Source organism: Salmo trutta, unplaced genomic scaffold (genome assembly GCF_901001165.1).
Source record: "Salmo trutta unplaced genomic scaffold, fSalTru1.1, whole genome shotgun sequence".
Classification (NCBI taxonomy): domain Eukaryota; kingdom Metazoa; phylum Chordata; class Actinopteri; order Salmoniformes; family Salmonidae; genus Salmo; species Salmo trutta.
The window spans coordinates 73,472-92,991 of NW_021822808.1; the positions used below are offsets into that span (position 1 = coordinate 73,472).

At 43.9% G+C, this 19,520-nt stretch overlaps 2 protein-coding genes across 3 annotated transcripts; one reads left to right on the forward strand and one right to left on the reverse strand.

The window, feature by feature from the left end:
- LOC115184968 (protein BCCIP homolog) lies at nucleotides 1-5,774 on the reverse strand. Its single transcript, XM_029745549.1, has 6 exons — nucleotides 5,520-5,774; nucleotides 4,970-5,125; nucleotides 4,617-4,709; nucleotides 3,903-4,090; nucleotides 1,694-1,862; nucleotides 1-440 (listed from the first exon to the last, which is right to left on the reverse strand). Exons 1-6 carry the CDS (start codon nucleotides 5,757-5,759, stop codon nucleotides 270-272), a joined length of 1,017 nt encoding a protein of 338 aa, XP_029601409.1. The 5' UTR covers nucleotides 5,760-5,774; the 3' UTR covers nucleotides 1-269.
- Nucleotides 5,775-5,827: 53 nt separating this feature from the next.
- On the forward strand, nucleotides 5,828-19,439 carry LOC115184969 (uroporphyrinogen-III synthase). 2 transcript variants are annotated; one of them, XM_029745550.1, is made up of 11 exons: nucleotides 5,828-6,076; nucleotides 6,438-6,540; nucleotides 6,688-6,771; nucleotides 8,507-8,590; nucleotides 9,566-9,662; nucleotides 9,850-9,924; nucleotides 16,006-16,080; nucleotides 17,647-17,730; nucleotides 17,867-17,952; nucleotides 18,080-18,178; nucleotides 18,698-19,439. In XM_029745550.1, the coding sequence occupies exons 2-11, from the start codon at nucleotides 6,460-6,462 to the stop codon at nucleotides 18,818-18,820; spliced, it is 888 nt and encodes a 295-aa protein (XP_029601410.1). In that variant the 5' UTR covers nucleotides 5,828-6,076; nucleotides 6,438-6,459; the 3' UTR covers nucleotides 18,821-19,439. The 2 variants fall into 2 exon arrangements, with proteins under 2 accessions (XP_029601410.1, XP_029601411.1); XM_029745551.1 differs by lacking the exon at nucleotides 6,438-6,540.
- Nucleotides 19,440-19,520: the final 81 nt, after the last annotated feature.

Sequence of the window (19,520 nt, forward strand, 5' to 3'; positions counted from 1 at the left end):
CAATGTCTAACGTGATTTATTTTGTCAAAAAGATACATTTCTCTAAAAACAGTTAGATAAAAACCACTGGGCTTAAAGGAAACCGGTACAACATAATGACTTGACATTATTCTCCACTTAACAAAAATTATTCCAGTGGTCCCTTCCTTTCCATGTTTTGTATTGAATTTTACATTCGCAAAAATAATAATAATCCCGAGGGGCTGTTTAAAAGACATCAGTCCTGTGGTTTACCAGAGTTTATTCTGTGTGTGTCGTAGTACGATTGGTCACACGGTCAGGTATTCTTTGAGCTTGTCCATGATGGCTGACATCCTGTCTGCTGGGATGAGCATCACGGTACGCTGAGGCTTCATGGGAACGTCGTCGAAGGACCAGCGCCCGCTCAGAACACTGTCCGTCTCCTCCTGCACCGAATAGTGGAACTTCATGGTGGCTTGCTGTAGTGGAGACGTGGACAAATGGTTAAGGCAGTGATAAGGACAAGTAAAAACGGGCCATTTAACTCACCAAGTGTAGCTTGAGTAGTTTTCAAAACGAGTAGAACTAGAGGAAGTTATGAACAGTGACCAGGGTTGGGGGTTGAAATGCGCCAATTCTCTTCATTTGGGACATTTGATAATTGGCTTTAATTTCTGAAGCCATAAGACTCCTGAACAGGTAACCAAATGATTACCCAGACTATTTGCATTGTGTGCCCCCCCCCCCAACCCCTCTTTTTACTCTGCTGCTACTCTCTGTTTATCATATATGCATAGTCACTTTAACCATACCCACATGTACATACTACCTCAATCAGCCTGACTAACCGGTGTCTGTATATAGCCTCTCTAGTTAGAGTGGAGGCGCGGAGGTAGCCTAGTGGTTAGAGAGGGGAGGCAGGTAGCCTAGTGGTTAGAGTGTAGGGGAGGCAGGTAGCCTAGTGGTTAGAGGGGGGAGGCAGGTAGCCTAGTGGTTAGAGTGGAGGGGAGGCAGGTAGCCTAGTGGTTAGAGTGGAGGGGAGGCAGGTAGCCTAGTGGTTAGAGTGGAGGCGCGGCAGGTAGCCTAGTGGTTAGAGTGGAGGGGAGGCAGGTAGCCTAGTGGTTAGAGTGGAGGGGAGGCAGGTAGCCTAGTGGTTAGAGTGGAGGGGAGGCAGGTAGCCTAGTGGTTAGAGTGGAGGGGAGGCAGGTAGCCTAGTGGTTAGAGGGGAGGGGAGGCAGGTAGCCTAGTGGTTAGAGTGGAGGGGGGCAGGTAGCCTAGTGGTTAGAGTGGAGGGGAGGCAGGTAGCCTAGTGGTTAGAGTGGAGGGGCGGCAGGTAGCCTAGTGGTTAGAGTGGAGGGGCGGCAGGTAGCCTAGTGGTTAGAGTGGAGGGGCGGCAGGTAGCCTAGCGGTTAGAGTGGAGGGGCGGCAGGTAGCCTAGCGGTTAGAGTGGAGGGGCGGCAGGTAGCCTAGCGGTTAGAGTGGAGGGGCGGCAGGTAGCCTAGTGGTTAGAGTGGAGGGGAGGCAGGTAGCCTAGTGGTTAGAGGGTTGGGGCAGTAACCGAAAGGTTGCTAGATCAAATCCCTGAGCTGACAAGGTAAAAATCTGTCATTCTGCCCCTGAACAAGGTAGTTAACCCACTGTTCCCCGGTAGGTCGTCATTGTAAATAAGAATTTGATCTTAACTGACTTGCTAGTTAAATAAAAAATACATTTTAAAAAGTTAGAAACGTACCTCATAGAAGAACTCCTCCTCTGCGTTGAGGAACGTGAGCTCGTCTTTAGGCGGCGCCCCTCTGGCAGGGATGGTCTTGGAGGGATCCTTATAGGTCTTGCTGATCATCAGACAGTAATGACACTTCCCACTGGGCTTGTTGCTGCTCTGGGCTTCTGAGATCTCCTCCCTGGAACATTCAATGATGTGGTCATGTTTTTATGGTAGTGTACTGACACACAGTTTGTCTTCTTTCCATAGACAATAACAAATACATGGAATTACTTTTGTACAAACAAAAATAAATATGTCAATGATTTTTAGAATTTGTTTATCCGGTGCAAAGTGACCCATATCTGAGAGAAGCAGTTACATAATTGCAGGTCCATATTAAAATCACCATGATTAGAAGGGTTCATCTACAGTAGCACACCCATAATGCATAGCAGGTTATTGACAGTGAACACAATGGTACATCGCCCGAGCGGCAGTACAGTAATCTGGGAGCATGTCTTGCTGGCAGCGCAGTAATCTGAGAGCATGTCTTGCTGACAGCGCAGTAATCTGAGAGCATGTCTTGCTGACAGCCCAGTAATCTGAGAGCATGTCTTGCTGACAGCGCAGTAATCTGAGAGCATGTCTTGCTGACAGTCCAGTAATCTGAGAGCATGTCTTGCTGACAGCGCAGTAATCTGAGAGCATGTCTTGCTGACAGCGCAGTCATTTGAGAGCATGCCTTGCTGACAGTCCAGTCATCTGAGAGCATGTCTTGCTGACAGTCCAGTCATCTGAGAGCATGTCTTGCTGGCAGTCCAGTAATCTGAGAGCATGTCTTGCTGGCAGTCCAGTAATCTGAGAGCATGTCTTGCTGACAGTCCAGTAATCTGAGAGCATGTCTTGCTGCCAGCGCAGTAATCTGAGAGCATGTCTTGCTGCCAGCGCAGTATTGCTGCCAGCGCAGTAATCTGAGAGCATGTCTTGCTGGCAGTCCAGTAATCTGAGAGCATGTCTTGCTGACAGTCCAGTAATCTGAGAGCATGTCTTGCTGCCAGCGCAGTAATCTGAGAGCATGTCTTGCTGGCAGTCCAGTAATCTGAGAGCATGTCTTGCTGGCAGCGCAGTAATCTGAGAGCATGTCTTGCTGACAGTCCAGTAATCTGAGAGCATGTCTTGCTGACAGTCCAGTAATCTGAGAGCATGTCTTGCTGGCAGTCCAGTAATCTGAGAGCATGTCTTGCTGGCAGTCCAGTAATCTGAGAGCATGTCTTGCTGCCAGTCCAGTAATCTGAGAGCATGTCTTGCTGCCAGCGCAGTAATCTGAGAGCATGTCTTGCTGCCAGTCCAGTAATCTGAGAGCATGTCTTGCTGGCAGTCCAGTAATCTGAGAGCATGTCTTGCTGGCAGTCCAGTAATCTGAGAGCATGTCTTGCTGGCAGTCCAGTAATCTGAGAGCATGTCTTGCTGACAGTCCAGTAATCTGAGAGCATGTCTTGCTGCCAGCGCAGTAATCTGAGAGCATGTCTTGCTGGCAGTCCAGTAATCTGAGAGCATGTCTTGCTGACAGTCCAGTAATCTGAGAGCATGTCTTGCTGACAGTCCAGTAATCTGAGAGCATGTCTTGCTGACAGTCCAGTAATCTGAGAGCATGTCTTGCTGCCAGTCCAGTAATCTGAGAGCATGTCTTGCTGCCAGTCCAGTAATCTGAGAGCATGTCTTGCTGCCAGTCCAGTAATCTGAGAGCATGTCTTGCTGCCAGCGCAGTAATCTGAGAGCATGTCTTGCTGCCAGTCCAGTAATCTGAGAGCATGTCTTGCTGGCAGTCCAGTAATCTGAGAGCATGTCTTGCTGGCAGTCCAGTAATCTGAGAGCATGTCTTGCTGACAGTCCAGTAATCTGAGTGCATGTCTTGCTGACAGTCCAGTAATCTGAGAGCATGTCTTGTCATTTTGTAACATTATTAAATCTAAAAAAAAAATTAAAAATTAAAAGAGTTTCTTTCTTATTGGACAACTCCAGGTAGTCCATCCCTGTTTCAGTACGTTTTCTTTGGTTTTGTGACCTAATGAACATGACCCAGGTGGGATAACAGAGAGAAAGGGGAGGTAACTGGACTCTGCTGTTTGGAGGGGCAGGATGATATGTGGGGGGGTTTAGAGTTAGAGACTCACTGTAGCTGTTTGTGAAGAGCAGGGCAATCTGTGGGGGGAGGGGGTTAGAGTTAGAGACTCACTGTAGCTGTTTGTGAAGGGGCAGGGCAATCTGTGGGGGCACGTTGATGAACCTCTCGCTGAGCAGCAGTCCTACAGGCTTACTGGTGTCGTTCAGGACCTTCTCCAGATCGTCTGTCACACTATGGGGACAACTCTTCTCACACTGACCCAGGATCAGATCCTTTACCTCCTCCACACACTGGACACCCTGTGAACGGATCATAACACAGTTATTAACGTAGCACCATAGACTTTATTCACCAGACTGCCGTGATTGTTCAAAATGCAGGCTAGAGCAGTAGGCAGGAAGAGGAAGTAGGCTACTACATTGAAGTCTATGGAAAACAGATCTTTCCTCAAGGTCGACCTTTTAAAATATCAGATTCAGACAGAGAGAAGAGTGAACGACAATGTCTTATCTCTTAACATCTCATTGGTTGAGAAAGTGTCAAGTTTAGTGATTTCATAGATTATTATTATAAAAAAAAAAAAATATATATATATTTATATATTTTAAATTTAACTAGGCAAGTCAGTTAAGAACAAATTCTTATTTACAATGACGGCCTACCGGGGAACAGTGGGTTAACTGCCTTGTTCAGGGGCAGAACGACAGATTTGTACCTTGTCAGCTCGGGGATTCGATCTAGCAACCTTTCGGTTACTAGTCCAACACTCTAACCACTAGGCTACCTGCCTCCCCAAATAGATAACATATATCTGACCGTACCTACCTTTCTCTCAGTGAGGTTGAGCATGCTGATGAAACCAAACACTTCATCAGCTGGATCCTCGTCATCATCACTGTCCTCTGGCACCTCTGCTTGCTGACATCACAAAAACATGCAAAAGACATACATGATGCTACTGAATTCATATACAATTGTTCTCCATTGGATGTGAGGTTGGAAAACTGGAGCTAGAAACACAAGCATTTTGCTACAACCGCAATAACATTTGCTAAACATGTAGGAGAGGAGTACATTTTGATTTGAAGAGAGCATATTTCGGGAGTTTAATAATATGTCGCATATTTACTGATGGTCTGGTCTGATGTGTGAAAGATGCACCACGTCTTGTTTCTTACCCTGATGACACTTCCGATATGATTCTGCTGGATGAGGAGATCGGTCAACTCGGATGTATTGACGTGAGCCTTCAGAAACAGCTGTTGTAGGAGTTTCTTCACACCATTGTAGTCATTGTGAGTAATGGTATGGGCCTCAAAGTCTACAATGACCTCCTGGAAACAAATAAACGTTTTTAATACAAGTCCCGAAATCCCGAGACAATGTTTTGGACTGGAGGGGGACTCAAGGCGAATGTGCTGCCAGTTTTAGTTTCAACACAGGTATCGATTGTTTGTTTGTCTAAATTACTCTTATGGTTTTAAGTGTGTAAATGTCCATGATTTTTACTAGTTAGCTAGTTAAAAACTCTGAAGTTATCGACTGGCTATGTTCAGCATGTCCCTAACATACTTAACATTGTTAGCTAGCTTGATATAAACAACAGTTGTTTGCTAAAAAAAAAAAGCTAGCTAGTTAGCTAGCTAACCCCCTCTAAACACGTTAGCCAGTGCTAGCTAGCCTGCTAGGCCAGGAATGTAGCCAGTTCGCTACAGACATATATCATACTTCATTAATCTCCTCTTCTGATCCGCTGTCATTCTCTCCTGAATCACCGTCGTCTTCCAATCCCTCGTCAGAGCTGTTATCCTCACTATCAACGGGATTTTCTCCCATTCCAACTGCTCGTCTTTTCGCTGAAGAAGCCATGCTGCCAAAACAGATACCACGCGTACGGGAAAGGACCGGGCGGCGAAGGATTAAAAGTGGAGTTGGAGTACTGCGAAACTGAGACACTGTAGCGGCCATGTTGGATCTATTGCTGCATGCTTCGCAATGCTTGGAACGTCCCTGTGTAGAACCGCAATGGCGTCCCGTTTCTTCACGCTGACAGCAGAATGGAATAAACCATTTTGATGAAAAAGGGATATATATTGTATATAAATTATATTTCAAATATGTTAGAATATTGTTTACTGAACTGTTCCAGAAGAAAAAAATTGTAATTGTAGTGATAACATTAATTGTTATTGCTCAAGTATTATCCTAACAAAACATGACTATTTTGTTGTCCCCTATTTCCTCGTTTTTAGTAGCCATGAAGCCAGCTGGAGGAAGAGCTTGAGGTACAGTGTTTGTGTACATCCAATTTTTGTTGATTGTCTACGGTTTCTGTTGATTTTCTGTTGACTTGAAAACTAGTTATCTCAATAGTTAAAGCATGATAAGTATTGTGTGTGCAGTTGTTATTGTTTTATGGTTGCGCCAACGAAGCCAAGTAAATGTGTCGCTTTGGCTCACAAGAAGTGACAGCTCCATATTTGAATTGTGTTGCATAACATAACATAACAGCATTGCAAGTACATAAGACGTACAGTACGCCGGTGCATGAAATACCTGAGCTCTACAGCTGACTGAATAACACCGCATGCCTCTAAATGATAAATGGTCCCAAGCAATGAAAACAGTTTATTCATGTCTCAACAGTATTGTTATCAGTAGGCGACATATGACAGGCGCTGGGTGTAACGTTAACCCTCTATGGGTTACACCCCCCCGTCAACCTTCTGTTCTGAAGCTACTACACAGGGTCAGTCATTCAGTTTATAATCTTACTAAATACAGTAAATCTGCATTGAGTGGATTTATTTTTTATTTTTAATGTGTTCCCGATTTTCATCATTGACCTCGTTGCTGACGGTAACATTTCCGTTGTATCCCTTGTCTTATTCCACAGGGCTCTGAGTCATCTGTCGAAATGCATGTGCTGCTTCTGAAAGAACCAAGAGAGGGAGGCTCTGGACCAGATCCTTACATCAAGGTACAGTAGAGAAACATCTTTTGTATTGATATGTGCATTCTATTCTGTTCTATTCAATCCTATTCTATTATACTCTACACCTGTTGTAAACCATTATACAACGGGTGGTTGTAATCCTGAATGCTGATTGGTTAAAACCGCATTTTAGAGCCGGTGCCTGTTCCACAAGTTACCAACCGGTTAAATCTAGGACGTTAAAATGCCTATTTACTCTGTTCCATCTGACTGCTGCAATCCACTGTCTCATCAGCCCAGCCAGGCAATTTATAAACTTGATCTCCACTAAAAAAGCATCTAGACATTATCTCACATTTCTTTTAGACTAACATTTAGTTTTCAACAGCGGATGTTTTATATAAACCTTGTTGTCTGTCTCTCTGACATTTGCAACATTGTTTCAAAATTCAATCTCCAGCTGTCCCATAGTAATGAACTTGTTGGGATTCGGAACGAGACAGACAGGCAATTTTATTTATTTATTTTATTTCCCCTTTATTTAGCCAGGTAGGCCAGTTGAGAACAAGTTCTCATTTACAACTGCGACCTGGCCAAGATAAAGCAAAGCAGTGTGACACATACAACAACACAGAGTTACACATGGAATAAACAAACGTACAGTCAATAACACAATAGAAAAAGTCTATATACATTGTGTCCAAATGGCGTGAGGAGGTAAGGCAATAAATAGGCCGTAGTAATTACAATTTAGGAGATGATGTGCAAGTAGAAATACTGGTGTGCCAAAGAGCAAAAAAGTAAACAAAAACAATATGGGGATGAGGTAGGTAGAAACGCATGCAGCGTTTCTCATCCAGTCTAAATCATGAATCAGCTGGCATCATTTATATGGATATATACTGTACAAACAGGTAAAACGAAACAAAATGCAGCTAGTTTGCAGTCTTTCCAGCTTCAGTTTGAAGTGATTGTGTTTAGCTGTGTTGTTGGCTAGCTCCTCTGAACAACAGTGTCCTGACGAGAGAGCACATTTTCTATGCCAGGCGAAATCGTGGATCATTACCTCATTGTTATGGATGTATACAAATAAATGTCACTAGAAAACAGCTTAAACAAATGCAAATGCAGCTACTTTGCTGTTAATCTGTCTGGGATAAGAACTGGCTGGCAATGGACCATTTAGAATGAACTACTGGGTCACGTCCACAGATACAGAACAAAAAGACTGAACGACTGAGTCACGTCCATAGATACAGAACAAAAAGACTGAACGACTGGGTCGCGTCCATAGATACAGAACAAAAAGACTGAACGACTGGGTCGCGTCCATAGATACAGAACAAAAAGACTGAACGACTGGGTCGCGTCCATAGATACAGAACAAAAAGACTGAACGACTGGGTCACGTCTCTGGCAACCGAACCGATCGAACGAACGACCAGCCGGCTCGGGTAGCAACCCTAGATTTCTGTCAGGACTATATCTTGTGGAAGGATGATTATAGTATGAATAAATTAATCAAAATATATATTTTAATGAAAATATGTCAATCATTATTTGAATATGTTGGTAACCCATTGTGTAAAAGTGATAATGCCCTCAAAGCCGGTGTTTTGGTGGGTATACTGGAACGGTTTGCCAATAACAACACCCGTCACAATATAACCTGGAAACACCGGCTTCTCGGGCGTTATAACCTAAATGTATAATGGGTGACTGTGTAACAGTGAAATCGATTTGTTTTGATTTACAGAACTCTCAACTTTTGTATTTACAGGAGCTGGCATCCCGTGGACACAAAGCAACCTTAATTCCTGTGCTGTCTTTTACATTTGTGTCCTTGAACACTTTGTCAGACAAGGTGAACACCGTTTATATATACATCAAAGTGTTGATTTTTTTAAGATCGAAAGCTTGGTAACATTTTACTGGGACACCAAGCGTCATAACTACCAAGGTAGTTTCTTTATGGCTGGTTATGACACCTACATAAGAGTGTCAAAACCCATAAAACCTACCAAGGTAGTTACTTTATGGCTGGTTAGGACGCTGACTAAACCTACCAAGGTAGAACATTCCATTCCACCATAGCCTACTGGTCAACAGTATGTTTATGTTATATAATAGTTTCTGAAATTGACTATATTAAATTATCTTTATAATTACACACAAATTGACGTCAGACATGCACCTCCCCACAATGCTCTGTTGTTGATGACTGGGATGAACGCAGGAGCAGATTTCAGGAGCAGGACAAGACGCCTTTTTGACTGATTGACGTAAGAGCGTGTACGTGATAGGCCTACCTGGCTTTATTGGCTGGTAGGATTATGATGGTCATAATGCTTCGTGACAGTGTCATAAAGTGTATTTTCTGCAAGTTATTTAAAATATGATTGGGGGAAAAAAACACGACTGTAAAGAAATTAATTATTACAACAACAATAAAGAAACAAACTTTCAAAACGAAAGGAAACTTCTTAGCAGGGAAAAACACATTTGAATAAATGTGGGTTTTGACACTCTGATGTAGGTGTCATAACCAGCCATAAAATAACGCAATATATTTAACAACAGGTGTGTGTGTGTATATATATATATATATATATATATATATATAATTTATATATATTATTATATAATTGATATATATTATATAAGGGTCATGACAGTGTTATGACCATGTTATGTCAGCTGTTATGACATTATGACATGGTTATTACAGCGTCGTACCGTGTTATGACACTGGGGGTGTCAAGTAAAGTGTTACTGAAGGTTGTATTGTTTTGGTTTATGTTTAGTAGTCGTTATACAGCTGTTCTCTCTACTACTGCAGCTGTTTCAGCCAGAACAACATGGCGGCCTGATTTTTACCAGCCCGAGGGCGGTGGAGGCAGTCAGAATGTGTCTTGAAGATGATGAAAGAAGGGAACGTGAGTAGATGTCGTGAGGTTTTTAATAAACTATGTACTGTAAATGCCGCCCCGTCAACAAATTGTCATTGTTAGGGAGAGGATAGGTCTCCTGTGTTTTAGTCTCGTGCGTTTTTCAGACGGACAAAAAGTCAACACGCGTTAGTGTACGTAAGCTACTCGTTTTAATTTCTGTTTTCTATTACAGAGTGGAACAATGACATAAAAGACAAATGGAATGCCAAGTCCATCTATGTTGTTGGGAAAGCTACTGCAGCGTTAGGTGAGTAACTGATCACCAACATTGTGTAAACCTACTGGCATTAAACACTTCTATTCAGCATGGAGTTCTTTGTAGTTTACAACGCCTTCATGTCTCTAAAGTGATGTCTCTCCTTTGTTTCACTGAGAGGATCTTGTCATATGTCACTTGGAGGCCTAGTTATATCAAAAAATAATAATACCTGGGATATATAAACTGTAAGCCAGTTTATTAGGTACACCCATCGAGTACTGGGTTGGACACCCATTTGCATCCAGAACAGCCTGAATTCTCCGGGGAATGGAACCGTTGCTCAATTGGTATCAAGGGACCTAACGTGTGCCAGGAAAACATTCCCCACACCATCACACCCCCGCCACCAGCCTGTACCGTTAACACCAGGCAGGAAAACATTCCCCACACCATCACACCACTGCCACCAGCCTGTACCGTTGACACCAGGCAGGATGGGGCCAGGAAAACATTCCCCACACCATCACACCCCCTGCCACCAGCCTGTACCGTTGACACCAGGCAGGATGGGGCCAGGAAAACATTCCCCACACCATCACACCCCCTGCCACCAGCCTGTACCGTTGACACCAGGCAGGAAAACATTCCCCACACCATCACACCACCGCCACCAGCCTGTACCGTTGACACCAGGCAGGATGGGGCCAGGAAAACATTCCCCACACCATCACACCACCGCCACCAGCCTGTACCGTTGACACCAGGCAGGAAAACATTCCCCACACCATCACACCCCCGCCACCAGCCGGTACCGTTGACACCAGGCAGGATGGGGGCCACGGACTCACGCTGCTTACACCACATCATGACTCTGCCATCAGCATGACGTAACAGGAACCGTGATTGGTTGGACCAGGCTATTTGTTCCACTCCTCATTTGTCCAGTGTTGGTGATGGAAGTGCCCACTGGAGCTGCTTCTTCCTGTTTTTAGCTGATAGGAGGAGAACCCGGTGTGGTCGTCTGTAGGGCTGTGGTCGTCTGTGGTCGTCTGTAGTGGTGTGGTCGTCTGTAGGGCTGTGGTCGTCTGTAGGGCTGTGGTCGTCTGTAGGGCTGTGGTCGTCTGTAGGGCTGTGGTCGTCTGTAGTGGTGTGGTCGTCTGTAGTGGTGTGGTCGTCTGTAGTGGTGTGGTCGTCTGTGGTCGTCTGTAGTGGTGTAGTCGTCTGTGGTCGTCTGTAGTGGTGTGGTCGTCTGTAGTGGTGTGGTCGTCTGTGGTCATCTGTAGTGGTGTGGTCGTCTGTAGTGGTGTGGTCGTCTGTAGTGGTGTGGTTGTCTGTGGTCGTCTGTAGTGGTGTGGTCGTCTGTAGGTCTGTGGTCGTATGTAGGTCTGTGGTCGTCTGTAGTGGTGTGGTCGTCTGTAGGGCTGTGGTCGTCTGTAGTGGTGTGGTCGTCTGTAGTGGTGTGGTCGTCTGTAGTGGTGTGGTCGTCTGTAGGGCTGTGGTCGTCTGTAGGGCTGTGGTCGTCTGTAGTGGTGTGGTCGTCTGTAGTGGTGTGGTCATCTGTGGTGGTCTGTAGTGGTGTGGTCGTCTGTAGTGGTGTGGTCGTCTGTAGTGGTGTGGTCGTCTGTAGTGGTGTGGTCGTCTGTGGTGGTCTGTAGTGGTGTGGTTGTCTGTAGTGCTGTGGTCGTCTGTAGTGCTGTGGTCGTCTGTAGGGCTGTGGTCGTCTGTAGGGCCGTGGTCGTCTGTAGTGGTGTGGTCGTCTGTGGTGGTGTGGTCGTCTGTAGTGTTGACAGCCCGTCTGCGTGCTCGAGAAAGCAGTACAGGAGAGAGAGGAGGAGATGGAAACGAATACTGATGGGATATTCTGTAACGCTATAAATGTAATGTGTCGCCCAATTTATTATGAAAATATTTTAAAAAATCCCCATTACTAGGCTATTCAAAATCAAATACAAATTCATAAGCCTATATGCACAAGCTCTAATATGCGTATGGATTTTTTGAATAATTTATCACCTTAGAAAGCGCTGTCCATTTCGTTGTGTTAAGCTTGGAAACAACATCCACAACAATCATGTTTTACTCTGTTTCAACCTGCTGTTGAACTTCTGTCTTCAAATTGATCATCACAGTGAGGTGAGTTTTAAATGTAAGATAGGCCATCTGTTTTAATGATAAGTGTTGGATGTGATCCCATTTGCATTGATGTCAGAGTGGTTAGAGGGACAGTAGAGCCCTGAGTACCAGGCCATTAGGACCTGATGGAGGGACAGTAGAGCCCTGAGTACCAGGCCATTAGGACCTGATGGAGGGACAGTAGTGCCCTGAGTACCAGGACATTAGGACCTGATGGAGGGACAGTAGAGCCCTGAGTACCAGGCCATTAGGACCTGATGGAGGGACAGTAGAGCCCTGAGTTCCAGGCCATTAGGACCTGATGGAGGGACAGTAGAGCCCTGAGTTCCAGGCCATTAGGACCTGGTGGAGGACAGTAGAGCCCTGAGTTCCAGGCCATTAGGACCTGATGGAGGGACAGTAGAGCCCTGAGTACCAGGCCATTAGGACCTGATGGAGGGACAGTAGAGCCCTGAGTTCCAGGCCGTTAGGACCTGATGGAGGGACAGTAGAGCCCTGAGTTCCAGGCCATTAGGACCTGATGGAGGGACAGTAGAGCCCTGAGTTCCAGGCCATTAGGACCTGATGGAGGGACAGTAGAGCCCTGAGTTCTAGGCCATTAGGACCTGATGGAGGGACAGTAGAGCCCTGAGTTCTAGGCCATTAGGACCTGATGGAGGGACAGTAGAGCCCTGAGTTCCAGGCCATTAGGACCTGATGGAGGGACAGTAGAGCCCTGAGTTCCAGGCCATTAGGACCTGATGGAGGGACAGTAGAGCCCTGAGTTCTAGGCCATTAGGACCTGATGGAGGGACAGTAGAGCCCTGAGTTCCAGGTCATTAGGACCTGATGGAGGGACAGTAGAGCCCTGAGTAGCAGGCCGTTAGGACCTGATGGAGGGACAGTAGAGCCCTGAGTTCCAGGCCATTAGGACCTGATGGAGGAACAGTAGAGCCCCGAGTTCCAGGCCATTAGGACCTGATGGAGGAACAGTAGAGCCCTGAGAACCAGGCCATTAGGACCTGATGGAGGGACAGTAGAGCCCTGAGTACCAGGCCGTTAGGAACTGATGGAGGGACAGTAGAGCCCTGAGTTCCAGGCCATTAGGACCTGATGGAGGGACAGTAGAGCCCTGAGTTCCAGGCCATTAGGACCTGGTGGAGGGACAGTAGAGCCCTGAGTTCCAGGCCGTTAGGACCTGATGGAGGGACAGTAGAGCCCTGAGTTCCAGGCCATTAGGACCTGATGGAGGGACAGTAGAGCCCTGAGTTCCAGGCCATTAGGACCTGATGGATGGACAGTAGAGCCCTGAGTTCCAGGCCATTAGGACCTGATGGAGGGACAGTAGAGCCCTGAGTTCTAGGCCATTAGGACCTGATGGAGGGACAGTAGAGCCCTGAGTTCTAGGCCATTAGGACCTGATGGAGGGACAGTAGAGCCCTGAGTTCCAGGCCATTAGGACCTGATGGAGGGACAGTAGAGCCCTGAGTTCCAGGCCATTAGGACCTGATGGAGGGACAGTAGAGCCCTGAGCTCCAGGCCATTAGGACCTGATGGAGGGACAGTAGAGCCCTGAGTTCTAGGCCATTAGGACCTGATGGAGGGACAGTAGAGCCCTGAGTTCCAGGCCATTAGGACCTGATGGAGGGACAGTAGAGCCCTGAGTTCCAGGCCATTAGGACCTGATGGAGGGACAGTAGAGCCCTGAGTTCCAGGCCATTAGGACCTGATAGAGGGACAGTAGAGCCCTGAGTTCCAGGCCATTAGGACCTGATGGAGGGACAGTAGAGCCCTGAGTTCCAGGCCATTAGGACCTTGATGGTCTGTTAGCAGGTTGGGTACTACTAAAGCATGTCCGTCAACGGTCACATGGAAATATACTGCGGTCATGACTCATGACTGCCAGTGTGGCAGTAATAAGGTCACTGCAACAGCCCTAGTCATCTGCTGCAATAGCCCATCTGTGACAAGGACAGAGAGTTGCACGTTCTGAGATGCCGCTCTGCACACACACCACTGTTGTGAAATGCGTTGTTATTTGCCTGTTTGAGGCCCACCTGTTAGCATGCACCATTCTTTCCATTCTCTTCCGAACTCTCATCAACGAGCTTTTTTTCACCCACAGGACTGCTGCCGCTGACTGGATGTTGTTTGTTTGTAGCGTCATTGTCGGTAAACCCTTAGTCACTGTAGTGCTTGAAATGCCCTGGAGGGCGGCCGTTTCTGAGATACTGCGCACCAACGACCATAACACGCTCAAAGTCGTTTAGGCAACTTGTTTTTCCCCACTCTAACGTTCAATCGAACAGTAACTGAAAGCATCGATGCCTGTCTGCCTGCTTTATTATAGCAAGCCACGGCCACGCCACTCACTGTCTGTAAGGAGAGAACCATTTTTGTGAAAAGCTGTAAATATCACAGAGCGAGCCTTTAATGAGATGGAACTAGATATAGTATATATATGCGTTCATCCACCTCTGGCCTGCTGGCCCCCCTACCTCTGCGGAAGCACAGTTCCCGCTCAGCCCAGTCAAAAACTGTTCGCTGCTCTGGCACCCCAATGGTGGAACAAGCTCCCTCACGACGCCAGGACAGCGGAGTCAATCACCACCTTCCGGAGACACCTGAAACCCCACCTCTTTAAGGAATACCTGGGATAGGATAAAGTAATCCTTCTAACCCCCCCCCCAAAAAAAAGATATAGATGTACTATTGTAAAGTGGTTGTTCCACTGGATATCATAAGGTGAATGCACCAATTTGTAAGTCGCTCTGGATAAGAGCGTCTGCTAAATGACGTAAATGTAAATATAGTATGTGTGGCAGGCACCTGGATGCCACAGTAACGTGTCGACCATGTTTCCACTAGCCTGCAGTCAGCTGGAAATGACTTTTCCACAAGTCACAGTTTACTGACATCTTTCTGCCTTGTCTTTATAGAGGGCAGGTGGCAGGTGCAATACTCTCTTGGTATCTGTACTGTTCCGTTTACCTCCGATTATTGGGGAGGAATTACAGGGTTGTTCTGTTGACGTTTCAGATAAAGTTTGAGTGTATTGAACTGTTATCTGCACCAAAACACTTTCTAAGAATGTTTAGGGTGTTCATTCATGTGTAGCATAATGACTACATGTATTAATGTCATAAACTACTAATGTATTAATATCATAATGAATACTAATGTATTAATGTCATAAACTACTACATGTATTAATATCATAAACTACTAATGTATTAATGTCATAAACTACTTCATGTATTAATGCCATAAACTACTACATGTATTAATATCATAATGAATACTAATGTATTAATGTCATAAACTACTAATGTATTAATATCATAATGAATACTAATGTATTAATGTCATAAACTACTACATGTATTAATATCATAAACTACTACATGTATTAATATCATAAACTACTACATGTATTAATATCATAAACTACTACATGTATTACTATAATAATGAATACTAATGTATTAATATCATAAACTACTACATGTATTAATATCATAAACTACTACATGTATTACTATAATAATGAATACTAATGTATTAATATCATAAACTACTTCATGTATTAATATCATAAACTACTACATGTATTACTATAATAATGAATACTAATGTATTAATATCATAAACTACTACATGTATTACTATAATAATGAATACTAATGTATTAATATCATAAACTACTACATGTATTAATATCATAAACTACTACATGTATTAATATCATAAACTACTACATGTATTACTATAATAATGAATACTAATGTATTAATATCATAAACTACTACATGTATTAATATCATAAACTACTACATGTATTAATATCATAAACTACTACATGTATTACTATAATAATGAATACTAATGTATTAATATCATAAACTACTTCATGTATTAATATCATAAACTACTACATGTATTCATGTCATTAGATGAAAAGTAGGTTTCTGTTTGGTATTATATTTCAGTAATCCGTTGTCTGTTTTTCTTCCGTAGTGGAAAACCTCGGTCTGGTCCCCCTGGGAGAGGACACTGGGACTGCGGACGTTCTCTCGCGCCTCATCCTTGAACGTATGACAGTTATTTACATTTACATTTAAGTCATTTAGCAGACGCTCTTATCCAGAGCGACTTACAAATTGGTGCATTCACCTTATGATATCCAGTGGAACAACCACTTTACAATAGTACATCTCTATCTTTTTTGGGGGGGGGGGGTTAGAAGGATTACTTTATCCTATCCCAGGTATTCCTTAAAGAGGTGGGGTTTCAGGTGTCTCCGGAAGGTGGTGATTGACTCCGCTGTCCTGGCGTCGTGAGGAAGCTTGTTCCACCATTGGGGTGCCAGAGCAGCGAACAGTTTTGACTGCAACTACACCGAACAAAAATATAAACGCAACATGCAAAGTGTTGGTCCCACGTTTCATGGCTTGAAATAAAAGATCCTAGAAATGTTCCATACACACAAAAAGCTTATTTCTCTCACATTTTGTGCACACATTTGTTTACATCCCTGTTAGTGAACATTTCTCCGTTGCCACAGTTTTGTCACACAGCACAATGCCACAGATGTCTCAAGTTTTGAGGGAGTGTGCAATTGGCATGCTGACTGCAGGAATGTCCACCAGAGCTGTTGCCAGATAATTGAATGTTAATTTCTCTACCATAAGCCGCCTTCCAGTGTTGTTTTAGGGAATTTGGCGGTACGTCCAACCGGCCTAACAAGCTCATCTGCGTGCTCGTTGTCCTCACCAGGGTCTTGTCCTGACTGCAGTTTGGCGTCGAAACCGACTTCAGTGGGAAAATGCTCACGTTCGATGGCCACTGGCACGCTGGAGAAGTGTTCTCTTCACGGATGAAACACGATTTCAACTGTACCGGGCAGATGGCGGACAGCGTTGTGTGAGCGAGCAGTTTGCTGATGTCAACGTTGTGAACAGAGTGCCCCATGGTGGAGGTGGGGTTATAGTATGGGCAGGCATAATCTACGGACAACAAACACAATTGCATTTTACTGATGGAAATTTGAATGCACAGAGATACCGTGACGAGATCCTGAGGCCCATTGTTGTGCCATTCATCTACCAACATCACCTCATGTTTCAGCATGATAATACATGGCTCCATGTCGCAAGGATCTGTACACAATTCCTGGAAGCTGAAAATGTCCCAGTTCTTCCATAGCCTGCATACTCACCAGACATGACACCCATTGAGCATGTTTGGGATGCTCTGGATCGACATGTACGACAGCGTGTTCCAGTTTCCACCAATATCCAGCAACTTCGCGCAGAAATTGAAGAGGAGTGGGGGAACATTCCACGGGCCACAATCAACAGCCTGATCAACTCTATGTGAAGGAGATGTGTCGCGCTGCATGAGGCAAACGATGGTCACACCAGATACTGACTGGTTTTCTGATCCACGCCACTAACTGTTTTTTTTAAGGTATCTGCGAAAAACAGATGCATATCTGTATTCCCAGTTATGTGAAATCCATAAATTAATTTATTTCAATTAACTGTTTTCGTTATATGAACTGTAACTCAGTAAAATCTTTGAAATTGTTGCATGTTGCGTTTTATTTTTGTATTATATTGAGCTGGCTAACTATACCTACATTCTGGCTTGATATAGGAGAGGACACCAATATATTACCACTTTTCTTCCCCTGTGGTTCTATTAAAAGAGAAGTTTTACCTACTGCTTTGAGGGAAAACGGTAAGTTTCCTCTATTACGACTTACTTAAATGCATTATAAATAATATTTTTAATACCCATGAATACTGTACTATTTACAAAGTAGTATCTAATACCATAGGTGACATTCATTTCATGATGTTTTTTTTTTTTTTAGGAGTTCCTCTAGACACACTGATGGTTTATCAGACAGCTCAACATCCAGACCTGGAGAAGAACCTGAAGAACCATTTTACAGAGCAGGTACAGGAAGCATCAACAAGCGGGACTTTCCCCTCAAAACACTATGCCATATATACGCTGTGATGTTGTTATTGTTCAGAAACAGTTATACACTAATCATCATGGTTTGGGCTCTGTCCACACACAGGGTGTTCCAGCCAGCATTGCTTTCTTCAGCCCATCGGGAGTCAAGTTCTGCTTGGAAACTGTGAGAAGACTGTCAGGTGAACAACTTAAGCGGATAAAGGTAAAACGTTTCTAGTTTTTCGATGTAACTTTAAAGTGACTGTGGATATCTTCTTTGAGCTTGTGATGCTATACTGCCAATTTATTTTATTTATTTTTATTTCACCTTTATTTAACCAGGTAGGCAAGTTGAGAACAAGTTCTCATTTACAATTGCGACCTGGCCAAGATAAAGCAAAGCAGTTCGACAACATACAAAAACACAGAGTTACACATGGAGTAAAACAACATACAATCAATGATGCAGTAGAAAAAAATAAGACTATATACAATGTGAGCAAATGATGTGAGATAATGGAGGTAAAAGCAAAAAAATGCCATGGTGGCAAAGTAAATAAAGTATGGCAAGAAAAAACACTGGAATGGTAGATTTGTAGTTTGAAGAAAGTTAAAAGTTAAAATATAAATAATATGGTGCAAAGGAGCAAAATAAATAAAATAAATAAATACAGTAGGGGAAAAGGTAGTAGTTTGGGCTCAAATACAACTGAACTTAATGTTGTGTTGTTTTGTCTTCCAGTTTGCAGCCATAGGACCCACCACAGCAGATGCCATGACAGCAGAGGGGCTATCGGTTAGCTGCTCAGCGGACAAACCTACAGCTGAGCACCTAGCCACAGGGATAGCAAAGGCTCTACAGTGACAGACTGACGAGACGGACCACAAACCAACCTGAAAACTTGATCCGTCCCCCATCACTTTCTCAATCAGCCTCTGAAATGGATTGTGGTATTGCATTCTTTGGGATTGCTTTATCTCTCTGAAGTATTTGCTATTATTTGTGGCTTTTTATGTCATATTTTGATCCCGGTAACCATCTGTATATTTATTATATTGTCATGTGTTGTTGTGCACCACAGAGATATTGTAATGCTTTATGCCTATTTGTTGACACTGAATGTATCAAATCATGCTCTTATAAACTGGTGAATACACTGAGCTGATAGAAATATTGTTTTTATGGTAAAACATTGAGACAATTATTTTATTGTGCCACACTAGGCAGGTAGCCTAGTGGTTAGAGGCAGGTAGCCTAGTGGTTAGAGGGATTGGACCAGTAACCTGAAAGGTTGCTAGATTGAATCCCTGAGCTGATAAGGTAAAAGTCTGTCCTTCTACCCCTGAAATAAGAATTTGTTCTTAACTGACTTGCCTAGTTAAATAAAGGTTAAATAAATAAATAAAGGTGCATACTTTGAGAAATGAGCATGATGAATTTAATTATTGAAAATAAATAGTGAACAATTAGTCCAGGACTATAACAACATGTTTAAATTGTGATTATTGATTTTTATTTATGGCCGTTATTTTTTTTTAAATCCAGCTGTGAGGAGAGACGCTCG

Excerpts from the sequence above, each read along its gene's own strand:
- LOC115184968 (XM_029745549.1), bottom strand. The coding sequence starts at position 5,759 with ATGGCCGCTACAGTGTCTCAGTTTCGCAGTACTCCAACTCCACTTTTA. Across the intron at positions 4,710-4,969 it reads ATATCGGAAGTGTCATCAGG|CAAGCAGAGGTGCCAGAGGA; the intron begins GTAAGAAACAAG and ends TTGTGATGTCAG. Across the intron at positions 4,091-4,616 it reads TCAACCTCACTGAGAGAAAG|GGTGTCCAGTGTGTGGAGGA; the intron begins GTAGGTACGGTC and ends ATCCGTTCACAG.
- LOC115184969 (XM_029745550.1), top strand. The coding sequence starts at position 6,460 with ATGACAGGCGCTGGGTGTAACGTTAACCCTCTATGGGTTACACCCCCC. Across the intron at positions 8,591-9,565 it reads TGAACACTTTGTCAGACAAG|CTGTTTCAGCCAGAACAACA; the intron begins GTGAACACCGTT and ends CTACTACTGCAG. Across the intron at positions 9,925-16,005 it reads GAAAGCTACTGCAGCGTTAG|TGGAAAACCTCGGTCTGGTC; the intron begins GTGAGTAACTGA and ends TTTCTTCCGTAG.